Raw genomic sequence first — 20,886 nt, forward strand, 5'->3', positions numbered from 1 at the left:
CATCAGGTAAAATTGTGTACATTATAGACCAGAGGGTGAACTGTCGGTGGCCCACTGTGTGCTTAATAAAGCAGAGTTTTGAACAGCTTCTCATTCTTTTTTTAGACCTGGAGAGAGAGAGAGAGACATTAGTACAGGGACATGGGAAGGACGATGGCTTAATCTGCAGCGTTTAAATCCCTAAAGCGCAAGAGGAGGGGAGCCGTCAACAATGGGGTGAGCAGAGGGCAGAGCTGGCCTATATTTGGACAGAAAAAAAATAGTTCTGTTCATGAAATGCGTAACCATTTTTTCCCCAGGAGCCCTAATTCCTGTATCGGGACTGTCCTGTAACTTTTGACCAAGAATCAAGACTATTCAGAGCGAGGGTCCCCAGCTGCTAAGAGTTTGACTGGCAATATTTGGTTCTGGGAGAAGAATTCATAACAGGGAATGGGTGTCTGAGGATGTGCAGAGGGCACACGCTGGTTACAAGCAGGGATGTGCCAACCCACCGTGGCAAGACTTGAGTCAAGTTCCGAGTCCCCGTCCCCTTTGACTCAACTCATACATGAGTCTCAATGGGCAGCACTTTCAGGACTTGAGTCAGTCTTTTTGATAAACGAGTCAGGCACAGCTCCGCAGAAAAAAATGGACCTGCTGGAAGTGTGTGTGTGTGTGTGTGTGTGTGTGTGTGTGTGTCAGTTCTCATTTAACACTCCCCTGATGTCCCTGTACCATTGGAAAACAAAAGCTCTGCTGTTCTAGTGAGCGCAGCAGTGCAGAAAGTGTTGATCATGTGTTGGGACATGAACCCCAGTGATGAACCCACCCACCCCCAATCACATTACAACTCCCAATTCTGCCCTTAGAAGGAGCGCTGAGTATGGATAGACCTAAAGGGAGAGAAGGAGGGAGGAGGTGTCCCAGCTCAGTGCAAGTAAGGAGACCGAAGTGGCAGGTGGGCAGGGAGGAGGGAGGGAGGGTCACCTTCAGCCAGGAGGCTTATGACCCTTGCAGTTCAACTCAGAAGTCTAATTAGGGTCAATGGGACTTTCACCCATGTAACTGTGGAGGATACTAGTGAGTGGACTGCACATTCATTCATTGCAGCCTAGCCTGTAGCGCACAGGCACATAAGCAGTTTGGGGGTAGGCAGCAAGCAGGCAGGGCTGACTTCATCAGAGTGATGATGGTGGACTTCACCCCTTGCCCCCACCTCCTGGAGCCAACCTACCCTCCAAGTCTGTTGCTTGTGCTGGTTTGAATCAGCTTCCGGATGACCCATGAGGTCTTCAGGGTGCAGAAGCCGCAAAAAAAATGTAAGCAAGCACACCCTCGGAGCAACCAGAGTGGCGGGTCAAAAGACTCGAGTTTCTGAGTCACAACTTGTTCCCAAGCAAACCTCACGACTCAGTTTACTTAAATTGCTCCCCTCACACCTTCTCCCAAACCCAATGACAATTCATGATGGTCACATTGCCAGGGTGGTGTAGTGATTTGGCAGGTGGAGTTAGACCTGGAAGATCCAGGTTCAAATCCCCCTTCAGCCATGAAGCTTCCCAGGGTGACTTTGGGCCAGTCACTTTCTCTCAGCCTCACCTACCTCACAGGGTTGTTGTGAGGACAAAAGGAGGGGAGCAGCTGTGTACACTGCCTTGGAGGAAGGGTGGTATAAAAATGTAATAAATAAATAAATAAATAAATAAATAAATATTGAGCCTCCTTATCCAGAGGCAGTACCTCAGGGGCTGTATTGTCTGCAGGCAGTAGTGTAGCTAGAGAGCTCTTGTGGCCTGGAATGACTCTGAAGGGGAGGGGGAGGGACCATTTGCATGCTGTGGTGAGGTTTCCTGCAAAACTTAGTGCTTTGCTCTCCCTCTAGGTATGCCACTGCCTGCAGGTGATGCTGGTGGGCTTACAGGAAAATACCTGGCTGGCTGCTTTGGGAAGCAAGACATGACTACAGCACATGATTCGTATTTAACTTGGGACTTCTTAGTGCAATTCAGGAGATCCATTTTATGCCAGGACTTAACTGTGGCATCCTGTTTTTGCAAGAAGGGAACATGCTGTGTGCTCTCTGTATATTTCTTTCACTTACTGTTTTGTTTAGATGCAAGTTATGACCTGCCAAGCTGTATTTGAGACCCACTTTTCCCCAAGGATTGAAACTTCTAAAACAGAAAAAGTGCCCAGAATAAGTGCTTCCCCTTGCAATACTGTACAACTTCAGAGGCACATGGATCGCACCGCTGGGTGCGCATGAAATTGGAGAAAGCGCTCCATCTAGTGTTGATGTGACTGTACAACACTCCTCTTTCGCTTTATCTAGAACTTTGCTCTGGGTGGGAAAGCTGTGGAGTGATTGCCACAGAGGCCAACCAATGGGCCCACTGCATAGCTGTGGAAAGGCTTGATGAGTGCCTGGCCCTTGTGGTAGTCAGCATCCTGCACAACTGGCTGAGGAGGAGGGAAGGGCTTAAGGGCTGGCCAATCAGCACTGCTACAGGAAATAGAGAGGAAATAGTCCGTACTGCCTTGGATTTGGTACACCTTCCCCAAAAAGGAGAGCATGCAAATAAATGCATGGCAGGTTAACCAATCAGGGTCGGTGCTCTGCCCCATTCTATTTGCCATCCAGTAATCTTGAGTTGTCTCTCCTACTGAATGCTTTTCTCTAGGCTAAAATTTTTGGAAGGTGGAGCTCCTTCTTCAACACAAGGAGGAGGAGAAAATTCCCTGCTCCACCCAACTCTTTGATTCCCAAGTTCAAACAAACACAGCACCCTCCATACACGCAAAAGTAGACTACGGCACTTCCACCTTTCTGCACAAGGTCAGCTGCACAAATGGCCACTCAGCTGTTTGAGGGCAAAGACCATGCCGCTGTCTATCAGAAGTACAGATTCTCACCCCAGGAGGCTGTCCAAGGAGTGATATTCTCATACCTGGAGAAAAAGGTAAGGAGCCAGGTGAAGTTCCAAGGAGGGTGGTTGTGGAGCAGGTGGCTGGCCACCAGTCAGGGAGCCTGGAACTACCCTGCAGGGGATTAGCTAAGATCCAGAGGAGTTGGCCCTCTCCACATGTCATGTCATACTGGAGGTTGGGCTTCTCTCTTGAACCATGGCAGAGGCTCCCTGAGGTTCTGTCCAAAGAGGACAAGCACTTGTGTCTTAAGAGAGTCTAACAACACTTTCTTGCCGTGATATTTTACAACAGCCCTGTAAGGTCGGCACATACTCTACTGCAGGCGGGCAAGGCTGAGACAGAGAGGGACTTGGCAAAGGCTACTGCATTTGTAGCTAGAGCAGGAAACTTTGGACACAGGAAGAGTGGCATAGAAATATTTTAATTAAATAATAATTAATTGAATCATGTGTAATTAATCAAGTGATTGATTAATCAGTTAAGAGCAGGGGCTTCCTGATTGGTCACAAATGCAGAATTCTCTCCTGCTGCTTCTGCCTTTAGCAAGTGTGGGCGCTGGCAATGCTGCAAGAATTTTGGTCGGCATGTGCAATACTGGCATAGGGTGTCAGCTGAGTCCCAATGCTGCCGATTCTGGATCTGGCCCTGAACCCTCTGGAGGCACACAGCTCACTGCCTGAACCACCAGGCTCCAGGTTCCCATCCTGACTGATCTAGAGAGGCAGCTGGAAGAAGTCCAACTGTGATGACAGGTGCTGGCAACCGATTGTGTCTGTCCCCCATGCAGTCACACAGGGATTCGTGCACCCAAGGGAATGTGGCACTTCAGCTGCTCAGCTGCAACCACCTGAATGGGCTTCCAGCCTGCTTCCTATGCCCCATAGTTAGTAGAATATTGTCAATTTTTCATGATGTTGCACCAGCTCATGCAACAGCAAAAAATGCCTTTCAGGTGACAACTGGTTTTTAGCCTATATCTAGAGCAGTGATTTTCAATGCCTTTTTTTCTCATGGCGCACTGGTCTCTATGGCCTTCTGTGTGGTCCTTGCCTCTTGTGATTCACTTCCAGCTTCTGGGAGACTCTTCTGGATTGTGCGCCTCTGTTTTGAGGGCAACTGTCCATAATAACAAATTGTCTTGTCTGTCCCTCTTCCTCCGCTGTACAACAGAGGAAGAGGGGCAGACAATTTGCTACTATAGACAGTTGCCCTAGAAATAGGGCAGGAGTTCTGGTCTAGAGGGTAGAGCCTCCATTTGCCTGAAGATAACATCCACAAGGTCGCCAGTTCGAGGCCACCGGCACCGTGCAACCTTGAAGCAGCTGACAAGCTGAAGCTGAGTTATTCCATCTGCTCTGAGCGTGGGAGGATGGAGGCCAGGATGGAGGCCAGATCAGAATGAAACATCTGAATTGTTGTGGCTCTTGAAAGATAGAGCCTTCTTTCAATTTTAAAAATCCCTACGGGGATTTAAATAGCCTGCCTATGTAAACCGCCTTGAATAAAGTCCGAGGAGAAATCTGAGGACCAAGAAAGGCGGTATAGAAATACCTGTATTATTATTATTATTATTATTATTATTATTATTATTAAGTAGCCACAGAACCCAGAAGAGTTTTTTCAGCCATTTTCAACTCCTGTGCTCCAAACTCCTGCCATTCACCTGTGGACTTTTTGCAGCGCACTGGTTGAAAACTGCTATTCTAGAGGAAAATGCTCCGGTATGAAACGGCAGGCTCTGAGTGATCGGGTGGAGAATTTCATTAAGATGTTGCCATCTTTCCTCAGGGAGCAAAATCCTTCCAGCTGGCAGCAGATGTGGGCTGTGGCACAGGGCAAGGCACTCATTTCCTGGCCAAGCGTTTCGAGAAGGTGGTGGCTACAGACATCAGCCAAGCCCAGATCGAGGAGGCCAAGGGGGCACCCCACCCTCCAAACATCTCTTATCAGTAAGTGCCAATCCATCCCTCGTCAGGCTCCTTCCTCCTTGGCTTCACATTCTCCTTGGGTTGTGTGAACCTGAGTCATACAACTTGCTCGCCGAGCTGCATTTAACTCTGCCTTACTCCTGAATCCACCTGGACACCTTCCTTCTTGCGCACTGCAATACCAGGGACGGCTGCAGTGTTTGCATTGCCCAGAATGCACAGTGCCTTGGCAAATAGTCAAAGGGGTAGACCTAATAGTTCTTCGAAGTCCCAGCACACAATGTACGTAAGCAGAGTTCTCCTGGATCAGGCCAGAGGTTGGGGCTGATCTGAAGGGGGACGTGGGAACGTGACCTCTGGTGGGCCACTCCCCTCTCTGTGGGGTAAATGCTGTGCTATGTGAGGCAGGATGCTGGGAGCAGCTCCTCACTGCAATGCTGCTTAACCTACACTCACTTCCACAGTAAGGGGAGGGGGACCCCCCCAGCTGCTGGTTAGTCCTGAGTTTCTGTAGGAGACAATGGCTGGCAGAAGTGGTCGTGGCACTGTTCCCTTGATGGCTGCATAAGGGGGCCTTGTGTTGATCCCTTCCCTGCTAAAGGTTCATCTGCTGTTCCTCAGAGTGGCCAACCAAAGGTCTCCAGAAGACACAGGCATCAGTAGGGCACGAGAAACTGACTGCTGGGACACCCCCCTCCCCTGGTTGGGAGGAAGTTGTAATCATTCCATTCCTGTTTCTCACCTAGAGTGTGCCCTGCAGAGAAGCTCCCCTTCCCAGACCGCTCGGTGGACTTTGTCATGAGCCTGACCGCCGTCCACTGGTTCGACCTGCCCCCCTTCATGCAGGAGGTGAACCGAATCCTCAAGCCATCTGGCTGCGTGGCCTTCATCTCCTGCACCTTGGATGTCCAAATATACTATAAGAACTGTACAGAGAAGTTGACAGAGATTTTCCGCGAGGTGAGACAACAAAGAGACGTTTCCAAAGAGAGACCCTCTTTCTGTGAAGACGAAGACTCTAGATAACTGTGTGTGTGTGTGTGTGAAGAAGTGCCACACCTCAGCGGTGTTGCCTGAGCTGGTGTGACTTTTTTAATCTCATAGCACATTGACCTTTATGGTCACTGGCCATAATCAGCCAGAGGTCACTGACCTCTTGTGATGTTGCTTCTGGGAGACTCTTCTGGATTCTGCTGCTCTGTTTCTAGGGCAACTGTCTGTAGTCACGAATTGTCTGTTCCTTTTCCTTCCTGAAACAGAGCTGCAGAACCCAGAAGAGTTTTCCAGTGATTTTTCAACCGCTGTGCCCCGAACTCCCATGGCACACCTGTGGATCTTTCACGCCACACCAGTTGAAAATTGCTGCTCTAGGTGTCAGCTGCCTGGCAATGCAGACAAAACCGGCCAGACAGCAGTTTGGCATGTTCAGCTCATGCGTAGCTGCAGATGCAGTTCACAGATGACTGTGAAATGACTTGTTTTGTTCAACTGAAACAATGGCATGTGCTCCCCCTGATCAACCCCTCCCCCTGATCAACCCCCCAAGCCCCCACTGCCCTCTTTCTGTCTCTAGATTCTAAACCCCTTTGGGGGGGGGCAGGCTACCTGCCTCTCACTCACTGATGCCTAATACATAACAAATACAACACCTGGCCCTTCCTTTCTGAAAATACAGAAAGACAAACTCCATGCTACAACCATGTCAAAGGAACTGAAATCTCAGGTAGTAGGTCAGCAATTTTGAACCGGTGTGCCATGACACATTGATGTGCCGTGAAAGGTCCGCAGGCGTGCCATAGGAGTTTGGAGCGCAGTGGTTGAAAATTGCTGGAAAGCTCTTCTGGGTTCTGTGGCTCTGTTTCTTGGGCAACTGTCTGTCCTGGCAGAAACAGTGGAAGAAGAGGAACCGATAATTCACTTCTACAGACAATTACCCTAGAAACAGCACCACAGAACCCAGAAGAGTCTCCCGGAAGACAGACTACACCTGAACAGTAGGTGCAGAGACAGTTACCAGTCACAGAGGAGGTCTTCACTGCTGTGCTAACTCCCTCGTTCTTTTCAGATTCACAAACCTCTCCTTCCCTACAGAGACGAAAAGGTCAAGCGCGTCACGGATGACTACAAATTCATCTTTGATTCCCTGCCATTTCAAGACAAGGAGAGGTAGCTGGACTTTGTAAGGTTATGGGCATGGCTGCGTTTTGGGCAAAGGGCCGAGCGAGGCTGGTTGCAGCCCCTTGGAGAGAAGGGCGGCCCAAACGATCAGGAAGTGGATGCACCTTCCTTGCAAGGAAAGATGAAAGCAGGAGGATGTTTTCATTTGGAAAGAGACCGCAATGGATGAAAAATGGTGGCTAAGGTTTGTAAAATGATGACTGGTAGGGAGAGAGCAGAGCAAAGAAACTTCCCTCCTCTTCCTCAAATAATGCTAGGACTTGGTTTCTCCTAGCGAGACTGGGGGCAAGAGATTTGGGGCAAGGCTTCTTTCATACAATGCACCATTTACTTTTGAAACCTCCTGCCACAAGATCTGGCGGCCACTGGCTTTAAAGGGGAATGATGCACACAAATGAATGGTGCGGGAGGTTGGTCAATACGTATTGATCACGATGGCTGTCTGGAACTTCTCGGACAGGTGCAGTCTACCTCTAGTGACTAGGGGATGGCCTTTTGAATTAAAACTGATGCCGCACTCTTTCTTTCCAGGGTCACTGATATTGTCGAAAAAGTTCCCATGACCATTGCCGAGGTGATGGGCTACATCCAGTCATTCTCCATGTACCAAAAATTTCTGAAAGCCCATCCTGAGGAAGCAAAATCTCTCATCCAAAACACTGAGAGGAGGTAAGAACCATTTTCACAGAGCAGGTGGTGGCCAAACTTGCTTACTGTATTAGCCACATATGATGAAACTTCAAATATTTTGAGAGTTGCAAAAGATGTTTCAGAGCTGCAATAATGCTTGAAAAATTTTTATTTACCTTTCTACGCAAACAAGAGCTCAGCCAATATATTTCCTTGAGTCGCACACTATAAGAGCTGCGTGTGGGTTGTGGGCCACAGTCTGGCCACCCCTACCATAGAACAAGCTACCTGGGGAGGGCTTTTTGCCTTCACATGATGATTCAAGCTTCCTGATATCTTCAACGGCCATTGTTGAAAGGAGGATGCTGGCCAAGATAGGCTCAGGGGCTATGCTGAAGTTTGTGTTTGCTGCTTCTTGTACCTCTTTCTCAGACTAGACCTACACTGCAAACTAGTTCACTCATCCTGTGGAACTCATGGCCACCAGATGAATTCTTTAACTGTTTTAGCTAAATTACCAAGGACAAGTCAAACGCTAACAGGAGGCAGGAAGAGGGTTGGAGGACTGAAAAAAATGTGACCAACCTGCTTCCTGTTAGGTTTCTCTGCCTCCTGTTAGCGTTTTCAGCAGCACAGAGACAGCCCAGGACGGCTGCAATCAAAGACAAGTCATTTGCACGATGGGGGGAATTTGTGATCCGCTTCTTGTAGGGTTTGCTGCTTTTCGCGGTTTCTGTTATCTGCGGTAGCAGCAGGAACCTTTCCAATTATGGGAGGGGGGCGCCTATATTTGACACAGTTTTAATTAAACCATGCTGGGAGTCTGGAAAACTGAAGGGTGGCTTACAGGTACGTTAATACATTTTGAATAAAAACACAAGATAGTTCGGCCATGGTGGGGTGCTTCTCAGGGATGTCTGCTTGGTTGCTGAGCTAGGCAAAGCCAGGGTGGCCACTCTTGGTCTCATACTATTGGGTCTTGAACTGAAACCCAAATTTTTTTTCTCCCCTCTCTGCCCAGGTTCCTGGAGGTGATGGGCGTCTCCTCACGTGACACCCCAGTGGAGCTGGGGATGCGATATGTCTGTGTTCTGGGTTGCAAGAACTCCTAAAGGCTGGTGCAGATCAAGATAGCAATGCACAAACAAACATGTCTCTTCCTATAAATTGATTCACTGTATAAATAAAGCTAAAGACACTTTAAACTAGAAAGAACTACAAGCGCGGTCTCTGCTAGTACTGAATCAAAGGGTGATGAAATCCTCTCAAATGTTCTTCTTCTGAGTTTACAATTCCATTCATGCAGATAAATGTACCATATCTATAGCTATTTTTGTAATCCACTGCTGTGCCTAACTTCTCAACCTGTATTAATTCCCAGAAAAAGTGTAGAATAGATGCTGAATGTGAACAGATGCTGGATGGGCAAGGTATAGCAAATATTTCTTCGTTTTTAAAAGCAGTGTGGTGTAGTAGTGGACAAAACGTAAGACGAGTTCAAGTTCCCACTTGGCTATGAAACTCACTGCAAGGCCTTGAGCAGTTCCCTCACTCATCCCCCTGCACAATGCCAGACCAGACCAAGTTTGAGCTCTTGTGGTCCGTGGGGGCCCAAGCTAAAGGGATTGAGGGGGGAAAAAACTGACCTTGAAGCCCCTCTGTCTGCAAGTTGCAGTTATCTTCAGAGTAGAATGCAGGAGGATCACACAAGTCACAAAGCTAGTAAACCACTGTGGTATACTGATTAGAGCAGTATTTCTCAAACTGTGGGTCAGGACCCACTAGGTGGGTCACGAGGCAGTTTCAGGTGGGTCCCCATTCATTTCAATGTGTGTTATTTTTAATATTATTAGACTTGATGTGACTGCATTTGGGGAAATGTTACAGATTTGTACTTTTAACAGGCTATTATGAATATGCTTTGAACAATGATAATCAATGGGGCTTACTCCTGTGTAAGTGAGGCTAGGATTGCAGCCTTTGGGATGTTTGGGGAATTTTTTTTTTTTTTTAAACAGATCAGCAACTGTTTGGAAGGGTTAGGAGGGTTCTTTATTTTAAATAAATTTTTAGACTTTTACTTCTTGTAAGCTTTTAATTTACTTATTGGATTTTGTTGCATGGGGATGTTAAAAATGTTCCTGCTTGATGATGTCACTTCTGGCCATGACATCACTTCCAGGTTAATGACATCACTTCCAGTGGGTTCTGATGGATTGTCATTCTAAAAAATTGGTCCTAGTGCTAAACCACTGGATTAAAGTGTTGGACCGGGAGCAGGGAGACTTGGATTTAAATCCCTGTTCAGCCAGGAAGCTCACTGGGTGACTTGGGGGCTAGTTGCCATTTCTCAGCCTCCCCCACCTCATAGGGTTGCTGGGAAGATAAATGGGGTGGGGCAGAATGTATACCACCCTGTAATCCTTGGAGAAGGGGTGCGATCAAAGTGAGTAAACTAGATTTCACACTGTAAAAGAGTCCGCAACTGTCTCTTAGGCAATTAAGAACCCCAGCAGTAATTAACATGCACCTGAGGCTGGCTACTGCAACACCTGAAGCAGGAGAGCAAACCCTCCTCCCAGCTCCATCTCAAACAAACAGAACGAAACTCAGCTAGTGATCCTGAGAAATTGGGAATCTAATCATAATAATTACAGTTTACCAGAGTCACCACCCTGGATTAAAACATAGCTCTACAGGTACCAGAATTTCTTCCTGATGTCCAACTGGAATCTCCTCTCTTGCAGTTTACATCCATTGGACCTAGTTGTAGGCAAATTGTAAAAGTAATACAATAGGACAAAGAATAGGATAGTGTCAGGCAGGGAAGCTAAACCATTGCTCCTTTGGGATCAATCCCAGGTCAGGCTCATCAGTATTTTATTTATAGGTTCTGGTCTGGTTCAGACAGCAACTTTAAAAACAGGTTTGGTTCAGACACATTTCATGCAGTGTAATATCTAATTGTTCCTGGATGATGGCCGGATCCCAAAGGATCTCCTCTATGGAGAACTCGTGCAAGGAAAGCGCCCTACAGGTAGACCACAGCTGCGATACAAGGACATCTGCAAGAGGGATCTGAAGGCTTTAGGAGTGGACCTCAACAGGTGGGAAACCCTGGCCTCTGAGCAGCCCGCTTGCTGTGCAGCATGGCCTTTCCCAGTTTGAAGAGACACTTGGCCAACAGTCTGAGGCTAAGAGGCAAAGAAGGAAGGCCCATAGCCAGGGAGACAGACCAGGGACAGACTGCACTTGCTCCCAGTGTGGAAGGGATTGTCACTCCCGAATCGGCCTTTTCAGCCACACTAGACGCTGTTCCAGAACCACCATTCAGAGCGCGATACCATAGTCTTCCAAGACTGAAGGTTACCAACACAATATCTAATTGTTCCTGGTAATGCCATGCTATAAAATCAGCACAATAACTATGTAGTGTGAGATTTTAAAAAAAATTTATTGTTTTAAACAGTTTCATTTCTAGAGGTTTTTACAAACAAAATGCATGTAACAGGATAATCAAGAGGAGACAACAGTACTATTCATGCAATGGAGAGTGGAGCACCTGACGATGGAATCGCGTGTTTGGTCGTAGTTATCACATTTTGGGTGGGAGGGTTCTGTTCAGTTTAGGGTGCAGGGCAATCAGTTCCAGTTCACCAAAACAAAGCTCTGAGTTGATTTTTGGGTTCAGATTCAGCTTCCCTCTTTGGTTTCAGGGGACTGAGTACCATAACCAACACCAACATGGCCAACTGAAGACTTTCTAAGGCCTAAGGCAGTGCACTCAGCTGTCCACCTCTTCCTGATGACATTCCAGCCTCTGCTTGGAAAAGGAAGAGGTGATGGAGTGGAACAGGAAGTGTGGAGGAGAAGTGGGCTAGTGAACCCACTCCTGTCCTCTCATCTGCCCTTTTGCTACAACCCCTTCCTGTTCAACAGGGAGAAGCAGTGGAGGAGAGCAGGTGGGTGGGTAGAGGTGAGCGCCCCCCCCACTCTGCTGACACCTCCATTGGCCTCCTGGACGGACTGTCCCTGATCGTCAGCGCTATCCATGGTCATAACAATCACCTCCATTTCAGCACTTCTCTTTGTGTGGATTTCTTAGGCTGTGAATCCATTAGCAAGCATTAGTTTAAAAAAACTCCAGAGGTTTTGCTCCACCTCTGTGTTAGTCAAGTGTGGTTTAAACACACAAGCAGCCAGCTTCAAAGGCAAGGTTTTATCCTGTCTGGCCTTCCTTATCCAAAAGTACACCACTTTCAGGAGCTCTTGCAACCCAGAACGCACACTTGCCGCATCGACAACTCCAGTTGGGTTTCACGTGAGGAAATGCCCATCGCCTCCAGGATCCTGGGGTGGGGAGTGAGGAAAGAGTGAAGGGGAAGAAGCCAGGGTTCAAGGTTAAAGCACAATCACATGATGTTAAGATATGCCACACCAGCTCTACTAGCTTGGAGTTGCGGGTCAGATGCCCCTCCAAAGCAGTGGCATAGCTAGAGGGGGTACAACACATTAAGTTTTGCAGGCAGCCTCACCACGGCATGCAAGCAGCCCCTTGCCTTCAGAGCCATTCCAGGGGGTGGGAGCAAAACAGAGGCACACTCCTAGCTCCGAAGGGGAGGGGCTGCTTGCGCACCGTGGTGAGACTCCCTGCAAAACTTACTGCTTTGCACCCCCTCTAGTTATGCCACTGTTCAAAAGCACATTCCCTGCTGCTTGGCCTCCCTATCCAGATAGCTTATTTTAGGAGTTATTTAACACACCTATCAGCCACCCTTCAGCTTTACCACTTCCAGGACGGGCTCAAAGAATTGCTGAAACAAAGTCAAATAAAGTCATGGGTACTGCAGCCAAAAGCAAAACTGATTAAAGCAATTCAAACTGGCCTGCAGTACACACTGGGAAGCAGAAGCAGATAAACAGGAAATGGCATCTGGTTCAGCTCCAAGGGACTCTCCCTGGGAACAGCATTCCATCAACATGGCCCCTTGACTCTCAGATAGACTGCCTCCAAGTTAGGAGGCTCTATTTGGGGCCATCAGTTGGGATTGCTGGGGAACCCCTCCAGGGTCTCAGGCAGGGGTGCATCGCAGCCCTACATGCAGGTGCTGGGGATTGAATGCAGTGCATTCTGCATGCAAAGCAGAAGCTCTTCGTCACACTTCTTCACACTTCAAACTTCATAACTTTAAGTTATGAGATGTAAAGTTATGAGATGCTTCACACTTCTTTACGCTCTCACATAACACCAGAACCAGGGGACATCCACTAAAATTGAGTGTTGGGAGGGTTAGGACAGACAAAAGAAAATATTTCTTTCCTCAGCGTGTGGTTGGTCTGTGGAACTCTTTGCCACAGGATGTGGTGACGGCATCTGGCCTGGATGCCTTTAAAAGGGGATTGGACAAGTTTCTGGAGTTAACATAAGAACATAAGAACATAAGAACAGCCCCACTGGATCAGGCCATAGGTCCATCTAGTCCAGCTTCCTGTATCTCACAGCGGCCCACCAAATGCCCCAGGGAGCATGCCAGATAACAAGAGACCTCATCCTGGTGCCCTCCCCTACATCTGGCATTCTGACTTAACCCATTTCTAAAATCAGGAGGTTGCGCATACACATCATGGCTTGTACCCCATAATGGATTTTTCCTCCAGAAACTCGTCCAATCCCCTTTTAAAGGCGTCTAGGCTAGACGCCAGCACCACATCCTGTGGCAAGGAGTTCCACAGACCGACCACATGCTGAGTAAAGAAATATTTTCTTTTGTCTGTCCTAACCCGCCCAACACTCAATTTTAGTGGATGTCCCCTGGTTCTGGTATTATGTGAGAGTGTAAAGAGCATCTCCCTATCCACTCTGTCCATCCCCTGCATAATTTTGTATGTCTCAATCATGTCCCCCCTCAAGCGTCTCTTTTCTAGGCTGAAGAGGCCCAAACGCCGTAGCCTTTCCTCATAAGGAAGGTGCCCCAGCCCAGTAATCATCTTAGTCGCTCTCTTTTGCACCTTTTCCATTTCCACTATGTCTTTTTTGAGATGCAGCGACCAGAACTGGACACAATGGAGTTATGGAGTAATGGAGTTAAAATCCATTATGGGTTACAAGCCATGATGTGTATGCGCAACCTCCTGATTTTAGAAATGGGCTATGTCAGAATGCCAGGTGCAAGGGAGGGCAGCAGGATGAGTTCTCTTGTTATCAGGTATGCTCCCTGGGGCATTTGGTGGGCCGCTGTGAGATACAGGAAGCTGGACTAGATGGGCCTATGGCCTGATCCAGTGGGGCTGTTCTTATGTTCTTCTATAGGCTATCCCAAGTAAGCAATTTTGAGCATCCCCCCCCCCCCAGCAGACAGGTTTCCTTCTGTTTTGCCAGATCCCCAGTCCCAGCTTTGCTTAGAGAACCTGTGCCCACTTTAAGCTAATTAGCTCCCCTTCATTCCCCAGCAATGACCCCAGTCCTGCAATGCAACACTGCTGGACCCCACCACCATGGTGCGAGGTGGTGGTGTTCAACACTCGTAGCTCGCCTGTTCAACCTACAGAGGTCCTCCTTCCTCCACTCTCCTGCCAGCAGCTTCTCCAGCCACCACAGCAACAACTTGGTCCTCAGAAGGTCTTGGGAGTGGAAGCCACACACCAATCTTTGGTGTCTCCAACGACTATTCACCCCCTTTAGTCTGTTAGTTCGTCAGCCCCTCAGTTTGGGTCCTTCCTCAAGCTTTCCTCCTTCTACTACCCACCAAACTCTCCCATCATCAGGGATGATCCCTTAATGGGCTGGTTACCTCTAGTGGCTGCAGTGATCCAGCATACCCACTGCTAGTTAGAGCCCTGGAATTAACCCTATGCTTGCCTGTCAGATCAAGGGGCCACTTGTTGATGTCACACTCTGTCTCCTTGAGGGATCTTGAGCATTTCCATTACACCTTCCTAAATGAGAGAAGGCTCAGCACATTGCCTTTGGTGCTCCCCAGTTAGTCAGACTCTGCTAAGAGTTTGCTTTGCTTTTGGTTTTACCTTTGCTCTGTTTGTTGGAGGAAAGATTTTGCGGCTTCTGGCTGGACTTTTAAAAACCTCTGGTACATGGAGAATGACTGGAAAAAACCCATCACATCAGCGACACTCATAGGAACTTTATCAAAAACATCTGTGATCCTGGAAAAAAAAAATGGAACCCTTTAGGGAAGGAGGGGTTGTGTTGGGAATTCTATCAACTGTGTTCGGTGGCAGAAGTCAAGGGTCCCTTCTGGACTTGCCACCTGATCATATACCTGTTTACTTGGAAGCAAGCTTTCTTCAGTCCACTGGTTTTAGAGTTGTAATGGCTGTTTTTAATGTGTTTATTTTATGTATAAGCTCTTGTGTGTGTTGTATTCACAGTGGCTGGAAAGCGGCTTGGAATTTAAGCCATCAAGGATGTGAATGTGCACCTGTACCAGGTGACCCTTAGTTAAGGCAAAACTGCAGTCCGTTCTCAGTAATCAAGGTGGTCAAAGTCACAATGTTACTGAAACTGTGATAATTCTCTTTGCTTGTCACTATGGGCAAAAAGGCCACAGTAACCCATGCCCTAGTGACATCTAGATTAGATTATTGCAATGCGCTCTACGTGGGGCTGTCTTTGAAGACGGTCCGGAAATTACAACTAGTACAGAACGCTGCTGCTCGTGTGGTTGCCGGGGCACACGTCGGTTTGACTCTGTCGAGCCGTTGTTCCAGCGGCTACACTGGCTGCCGGTTCTGTTCCGGGCCCAATTCAAGGTGCTAGTTTTGACTTTTAAAGCCCTTTACGGCTCGGGTCCGGGGTATTTGAGGGACTGCCTCCTTCCTTATAATCCTGCCCGTACTCTTAGATAATCTGGGGGGGGGCCTTTTGACTGTGCCGCCACCAAGAGAGGTGAGAGGGGCAGCGGCCAGGAAGAGGGCCTTCTCGGTGGTGGCCCCCGAACTGTGGAATATCCTCCCCTTAGAACTGAGAACTGCTCCCTCGTTGCTAAAGTTTTGGCGTGGACTGAAGACCTTCTTATTTCAAAAAGCTTTTAATTGTTGACAGGCTGGCTGGCGTTCTTGCTTCTTGCTTTTTATATGAAAATCCACAGGGTTTGTTTGTTTTTAGATTTTTTAATTATTGTAAATTGTTTTTAATGATTGTTTTTAATGTTGTATTTTTAAAATGTCTGTAAGCCGCCTTGTATGCCCGTTGGGCAAAAAGGCGGGGTATAAATTAATAAAATAAAAAATAATAATAAAAAAGGCAGCCAAGACAGGAGCTTGAGAGCTGCCACGTTGCATTGTGACAGAGACTGAGCTATAAATCAGGACCGTCCTCATTCAAATTTTGCCTCTGTTGTGAACTCTGGCCTTAGGCAAACCTTTTCCTCTCTGCATCAGCCTCTGAAATCTGGACGTCCAAAGCTGTTACATGTTTGCATCTCACATTCCCAGGTGATGAGAAGTTCCAGGAGTACAGAGCTGGGTTTTAGCTTCCTTGAGAGTAGAAGTCACTGGAGGTGGATGGCATTTTCATAACACTGCTTTACTTAGGGCACAATCCTAACCCACTTTCCAGCACCAACATAAGGGCAATACAGGTCCAAGGTAAGGGAACAAACATTCTCTTGAGGAGGCCTCCATGACTGCCATCCAACTGCAGGATGCAGGACAAGCCCCACTGGCACATCTACGCCAGTGCTGGAAAGTTGGTTAGGGTTTGGGCCTTACAAATATTCAGGCCAAACTTTGGACAGAGTTAGGACTCCACTCTGCTGGCACTCTCCTGCAAGCTACATCAGTTCTATGGGCAATTCTGAAGGCCGCAGCAAGACATGAAGTTGGGAGCCATCTCCTATTCTTGCGAACATTTGTTATTCAGGTTGGCTGCCTCCATACAGAGAGGTTCCATCTTCATTTCATAGCTGTTCACTGTCAGTAGACCAATCTAAGAAGAGTTCTGCTGGGCCACTTCAAAGTGGGTCCATCTAGTCTAGGATCTGCTCCTTATAGGAGCTAGCTAGGCTCCTCCAGGAAGCCCAAAAGCAGACACTGAAGCCTCCACTGCTGTTTACCTCCAGTAACTGGTATTCAAATGGGAGGATCCAAGATACTATCAAAATGAATAGATACTGATACACCAATTCTGCTATAAGATCCAAGTAGCTAGTTCGAATCCAGCCAGACACGTGACCAAGCCCAAGGGCAGAGTCCACTCACCTCTCCTTGTCCCGAAATGGCAGGGAATCGAATATCTCTTGGTATTCCTTCTCCACAATCCCTAACTTCTCATCTGTGTAGGGAAGCAGCAGCTCTAGGGCCTGGGAAGGAAGCATCAGAGTGGGAATGTAGTGGGAAGGATTAGTGGGTCTCCCCATTCCTTGGAGAAGGCTGGTAAACAAAGAGGTCTGTAGCCAGACTTGCTTGCCAAGTGGGGCACCCGCATTCAAAGGTGGGGGCAACAGCTCACCTCAGGAAACAGATTGGTGGTTGGTGGCCTGAGAGGGACCTGCATAGTGCGTCTGCTGACTGATACCCACCCAGCCCAGACCGGCCCTGAACTGCACCCGCCATAGCTGATTCTGCCCCTGATCTTCCCACTCCCGTGAATGTACACTGGCATGTCTTTCCAGTGTTGGCCCCTCTCGCTGAGCAGGTCTCCATCCTCAGAAGGTCACCCCTTCTCAGCACACCTCCTTAAAGATCTCTGTTAGTGCCTCTGAGCAATCTTTGTAGAGCAATCGCAAGTCACGGGAGTAGGAGCTGAACGCAACACAGCCTGATGGCTTCAGGACACGATCCACTTCCCCCATGAAGCGGGACACACCAAACCAGTGCGCTGCAGCAAAGGCCGTGATGACGTCCACAGAGGCATCCTCAAAGGGGAGGTCTTCTGCAGGACACACACTGTGTGAGAAAACGGGTGTGAGCGTCAGTGTCACAAAGGCGTAATCCGGGTGTGTCACCAGCTGGGGAACCAGTGCGCCATTCCCACTACAAGCCTGGCTGACTGAGCTGTGCGCTCCAATGCCTGAGCATTCTGTCAGTTGACCCTCAAGGGACCAGTCTGGGCCTGTCTGGCTCTATAAAGCACAAGCCAGAGCTTGTTCCTCTATCTGAATGACTTGTCTCTCCTAGGCAGACACTGCCTGGGCAGTGCACATGAAGCAAGGATGGAGCATTAATCAAGATGCTTATACCAGGTGTGTGCGCTTTTACTTACAGGTAAGAGATATTGGGAGGGTGGGCGGCCTGCTTGGCTGCCTCAATCTGAGCTTCACTGATGTCGGTTCCAACCACCTTCTCGAAACGGCTGGCCAATACCCAGGTGCTTTGGCCTGAACCACATCCCACGTCTACTGCCAGCCGGAAGGTGTTTGCTCCCTGGAGAAAAACAGTGACCGCTTTCAAGAAATGCTCCATGAATCCATGCCCAAAGCCAGTACGACCTTCTGGGTTCCATCCATGAGTATTTTTCTCTCTAGAAACCAGGGACATGTGGTGGGTGGGGAGGCAGGTAAGGCAGAGCCTCCCCACCGGAGTTCTCAGAAAATCGCTGCCACTGTGTGCCTTGCGCAAAGCACATGGGTTATGAGTGCTTGTGCACCTCACACGAAGGCGGTGCTTTTCAAAGGACTCTGTTGGGGAGGCTCTGCCTCACCTGCCTCCCCACCCACTGCAAGTCCCTACTTGAAACAGACTGAAAACTGGTTGTCACCAGACACATTCGCTCTCCCTCAGCCATACAAATGCCCAGATATAAAGCAATAAAAATAATAATAAAAAATGTTACATGAACCTCTCTGAACACTCTTCATGTGATTTAGGCCAGCTCCATGGAGATCCCTGATAGAGTATCTCTGAGCCCCACCAGTCACCATAAAGACTCCCCTCGTCTTCGCTTCTCCTCCCTCCTGTAAGCTCCCTGAATGGGAATCAGCTACCTTATCCCAGATATCCTCATTTAATAGTCTCCAGGACTTGTATCTACTCTGTCCCCGGTGGTGGCCCTTACCTTTTTTTCCAGGTAAGAGAAGATTGCAGCTTGGAGGTTCTCTTGGGGTGAGAACCTATACTTCTGATAGAAAGCAACATGTCCTCTTTCCTCAAATAACCGAGTGGCCATTTTTTGGGGCAACAGAACAGCTTCTCTGGAGAAGAGTCGTCTGATTTGATAGATCTTGGTATACTCCCTTTTTAACCTTTGGAATTCAAGTGAAATTTTCTCCTCCAAGTGTAAAAGAATGAACTTTGCTCTTCAAAAACTTAGCCTAGAAAGAAACGAGTTTCCGTGGCACAGTCAGTTCAAGATATCTGGCAACTCCAAATGGCAACTTCAGTTAGGCCTGCATATAGACCCTTAGCAGAGGCACCACTCACTGTGGATCACACTCCTTCTATGACAGACGTACTGTACGCTCTTTCAAACTGATTCAACTTTGCAGCTTCCAGCTCCCCTTCCCATCCAGCATGAGCCAGCTTTGCAGAATGAAGATCGGTTAACTCTCAAGGCAATCAGCAAGCCTCCCCCCTCACCAGATAACTGGGTGGAGTGTTGATTGGCTAGCCCTGGAGGCAATCAAGAAGCCTCCCCAACCAGTTGCATGCAGTGGCACACATCCACTCCAATCACTCTTCCACCCTGTTTAAAAAAATAAAAATAAAAATCATAGATTGACATTTGGAAACCGTGCTGGATAAATGTTTAAATGGATAACAGCCCAATCCTATGCATGTCTACTCTGAAGTAAGTCCCATTAGAGTCAATGGGGCTTACTCCCAGGAAAGTGTGGATAGGATTGGGCTGTAAATGTGCCCAAAGAGAGTGGCACCACATCCGTCAACTGGGTCTGGCACTAAAAAGTAAAGGAGTTCAAAGGGTGCAGTTATAGCAACCAAGCTCTAAGTGGCACTTTTGCCCACTTCTCAAGTTACAGATGGCTGCCTCTGGTAAACTGTATCTGCTAAGTTTCTGTGTAGGTGGTCTTTTTCTTTTCTTAGTTGCTCTTCATTAAAAAAAAAAAGTAACATCATTTCAAAATATTAGAGTTGGAACGAGAAAGGGAAAGCCCACCGTTTCCCAATACCTCCAGTTTAGATGTCTTGGTACTGAAGCAAAAAAGAAGACAGAGACAGGAAGACTGATGATGTTGAAGAGTGGGCAGGGAAGCACCAAATTGCTATCAGGTATTGATATGGTGGGATGAGAAAAGGTCAGATTTTGAACCTTAATGGGAAGGAGAGCTTCAGGCTGAGGCTTGGCATTTGGAGACAGGGAGGAAGTCACACTCAAAAAAGAAAGAAAGCGGGTGCTGCCAGTGGGTGACTTACAGGCGAGTGGGGCAGAAGGGCAGGATAAAAAGGTCTTCAACATAATAAAGTTTTAGCGTCCAAAATTAGATCATAGTTGAAGATGTCCTGACCTGCCTTCTGTCCAAAACTTCTCTATAGCTGAGCATTTCCAAGAACTTTGCCTCAATTCTGCGGCCCCAGAATTACCTTCCCAACCCTTTCAACATCCATTTTCACCTCCTGGGTGTCAGATGCCAGCGACACTGGAGCTTCTAAGAGCTTGTCCCCCGATGGCTGAAAGAGTTTGGGGAGCTACAAGGTTTCAGCATGAGAGCAACATGACAAGAGTTCTGGCTGCTGACCAGCTCTTGGTGTTAAGGCTTAGCTCGGAGTCCAGCAAAAAATGCTAACATACTATGTATTCCTACAAAACAAGAACACAATGACTGAGGGCCCAATCTTATGCCTGTCTACTCAGAAGTAAGTCCCATTAGAGTCACTGGGGCTTGCTCCCAGGAAAGTGTGGATAGGATTGGGCTGTGAGTCATTGCATGAAATATGCCTGTGAATAACACAAAAGACGATGCAGCACCTCAAATTAAATACTGAAATGCTCTAGACCAGTGCTGTGTTTTCCACAGTGGCCAATTGGAGGGTTCCAGGAAGACCAGAAGCAGGGCATGATGGGACTAGCCTTCTTTGGGTATAGTGTCCCTGAATAAGGAGGCTCTGTTTAGGTAGCAATGGAATTTGAAATGGTGCACCCCAACAATGGCCTGACTCTGCCGTTTGGTGAAGCCAACCACGACTAGAAATCTCAGCACTGATGTAAGCTGTAACATTTCCCCAATTATCTTTCTCTGACCATCTGTCACTCTGGGGTATAGAAAGCGGCTGAGGATGTGCGCCAGTTGATAAGAAAATCTCTAAGCAACGGCAGCGGCTTCCAAGG

At 48.0% G+C, this 20,886-nt stretch overlaps 2 protein-coding genes across 2 annotated transcripts; one reads left to right on the forward strand and one right to left on the reverse strand.

The window, feature by feature from the left end:
• The first annotated feature begins 2,521 nt into the window (after nucleotides 1-2,521).
• Nucleotides 2,522-9,726, forward strand: LOC136658388 (putative methyltransferase DDB_G0268948). Its single transcript, XM_066634923.1, has 6 exons — nucleotides 2,522-2,942; nucleotides 4,699-4,859; nucleotides 5,585-5,798; nucleotides 6,904-7,004; nucleotides 7,548-7,685; nucleotides 8,668-9,726. Exons 1-6 carry the CDS (start codon nucleotides 2,832-2,834, stop codon nucleotides 8,756-8,758), a joined length of 816 nt encoding a protein of 271 aa, XP_066491020.1. The 5' UTR covers nucleotides 2,522-2,831; the 3' UTR covers nucleotides 8,759-9,726.
• Nucleotides 9,727-11,905: 2,179 nt separating this feature from the next.
• On the reverse strand, nucleotides 11,906-18,768 carry LOC136658389 (putative methyltransferase DDB_G0268948). Its single transcript, XM_066634924.1, has 6 exons — nucleotides 18,658-18,768; nucleotides 17,866-18,026; nucleotides 17,336-17,549; nucleotides 16,863-16,963; nucleotides 14,670-14,807; nucleotides 11,906-11,996 (listed from the first exon to the last, which is right to left on the reverse strand). Exons 1-6 carry the CDS (start codon nucleotides 18,766-18,768, stop codon nucleotides 11,906-11,908), a joined length of 816 nt encoding a protein of 271 aa, XP_066491021.1.
• Nucleotides 18,769-20,886: the final 2,118 nt, after the last annotated feature.

The sequence above is a fragment of the Tiliqua scincoides genome, chromosome 8, assembly GCF_035046505.1.
Source record: "Tiliqua scincoides isolate rTilSci1 chromosome 8, rTilSci1.hap2, whole genome shotgun sequence".
NCBI classification, from domain to species: domain Eukaryota; kingdom Metazoa; phylum Chordata; class Lepidosauria; order Squamata; family Scincidae; genus Tiliqua; species Tiliqua scincoides.

Bases quoted from the DNA above. Each gene is read 5' to 3' on its own strand.
- LOC136658388 (XM_066634923.1), top strand. From the start codon at position 2,832: ATGGCCACTCAGCTGTTTGAGGGCAAAGACCATGCCGCTGTCTATCAG. The intron at 7,005-7,547 runs GTAGCTGGACTT...CTTTCTTTCCAG, and splicing joins CCATTTCAAGACAAGGAGAG to GGTCACTGATATTGTCGAAA. The intron at 7,686-8,667 runs GTAAGAACCATT...CTCTCTGCCCAG, and splicing joins ATCCAAAACACTGAGAGGAG to GTTCCTGGAGGTGATGGGCG.
- LOC136658389 (XM_066634924.1), bottom strand. From the start codon at position 18,768: ATGGCCACTCGGTTATTTGAGGAAAGAGGACATGTTGCTTTCTATCAG. The intron at 17,550-17,865 runs GTAAGTAAAAGC...TTTCTCACACAG, and splicing joins CCTCCCAATATCTCTTACCT to TGTGTGTCCTGCAGAAGACC. The intron at 14,808-16,862 runs GTGAGTGGACTC...TTTTTTTTCCAG, and splicing joins CCATTTCGGGACAAGGAGAG to GATCACAGATGTTTTTGATA.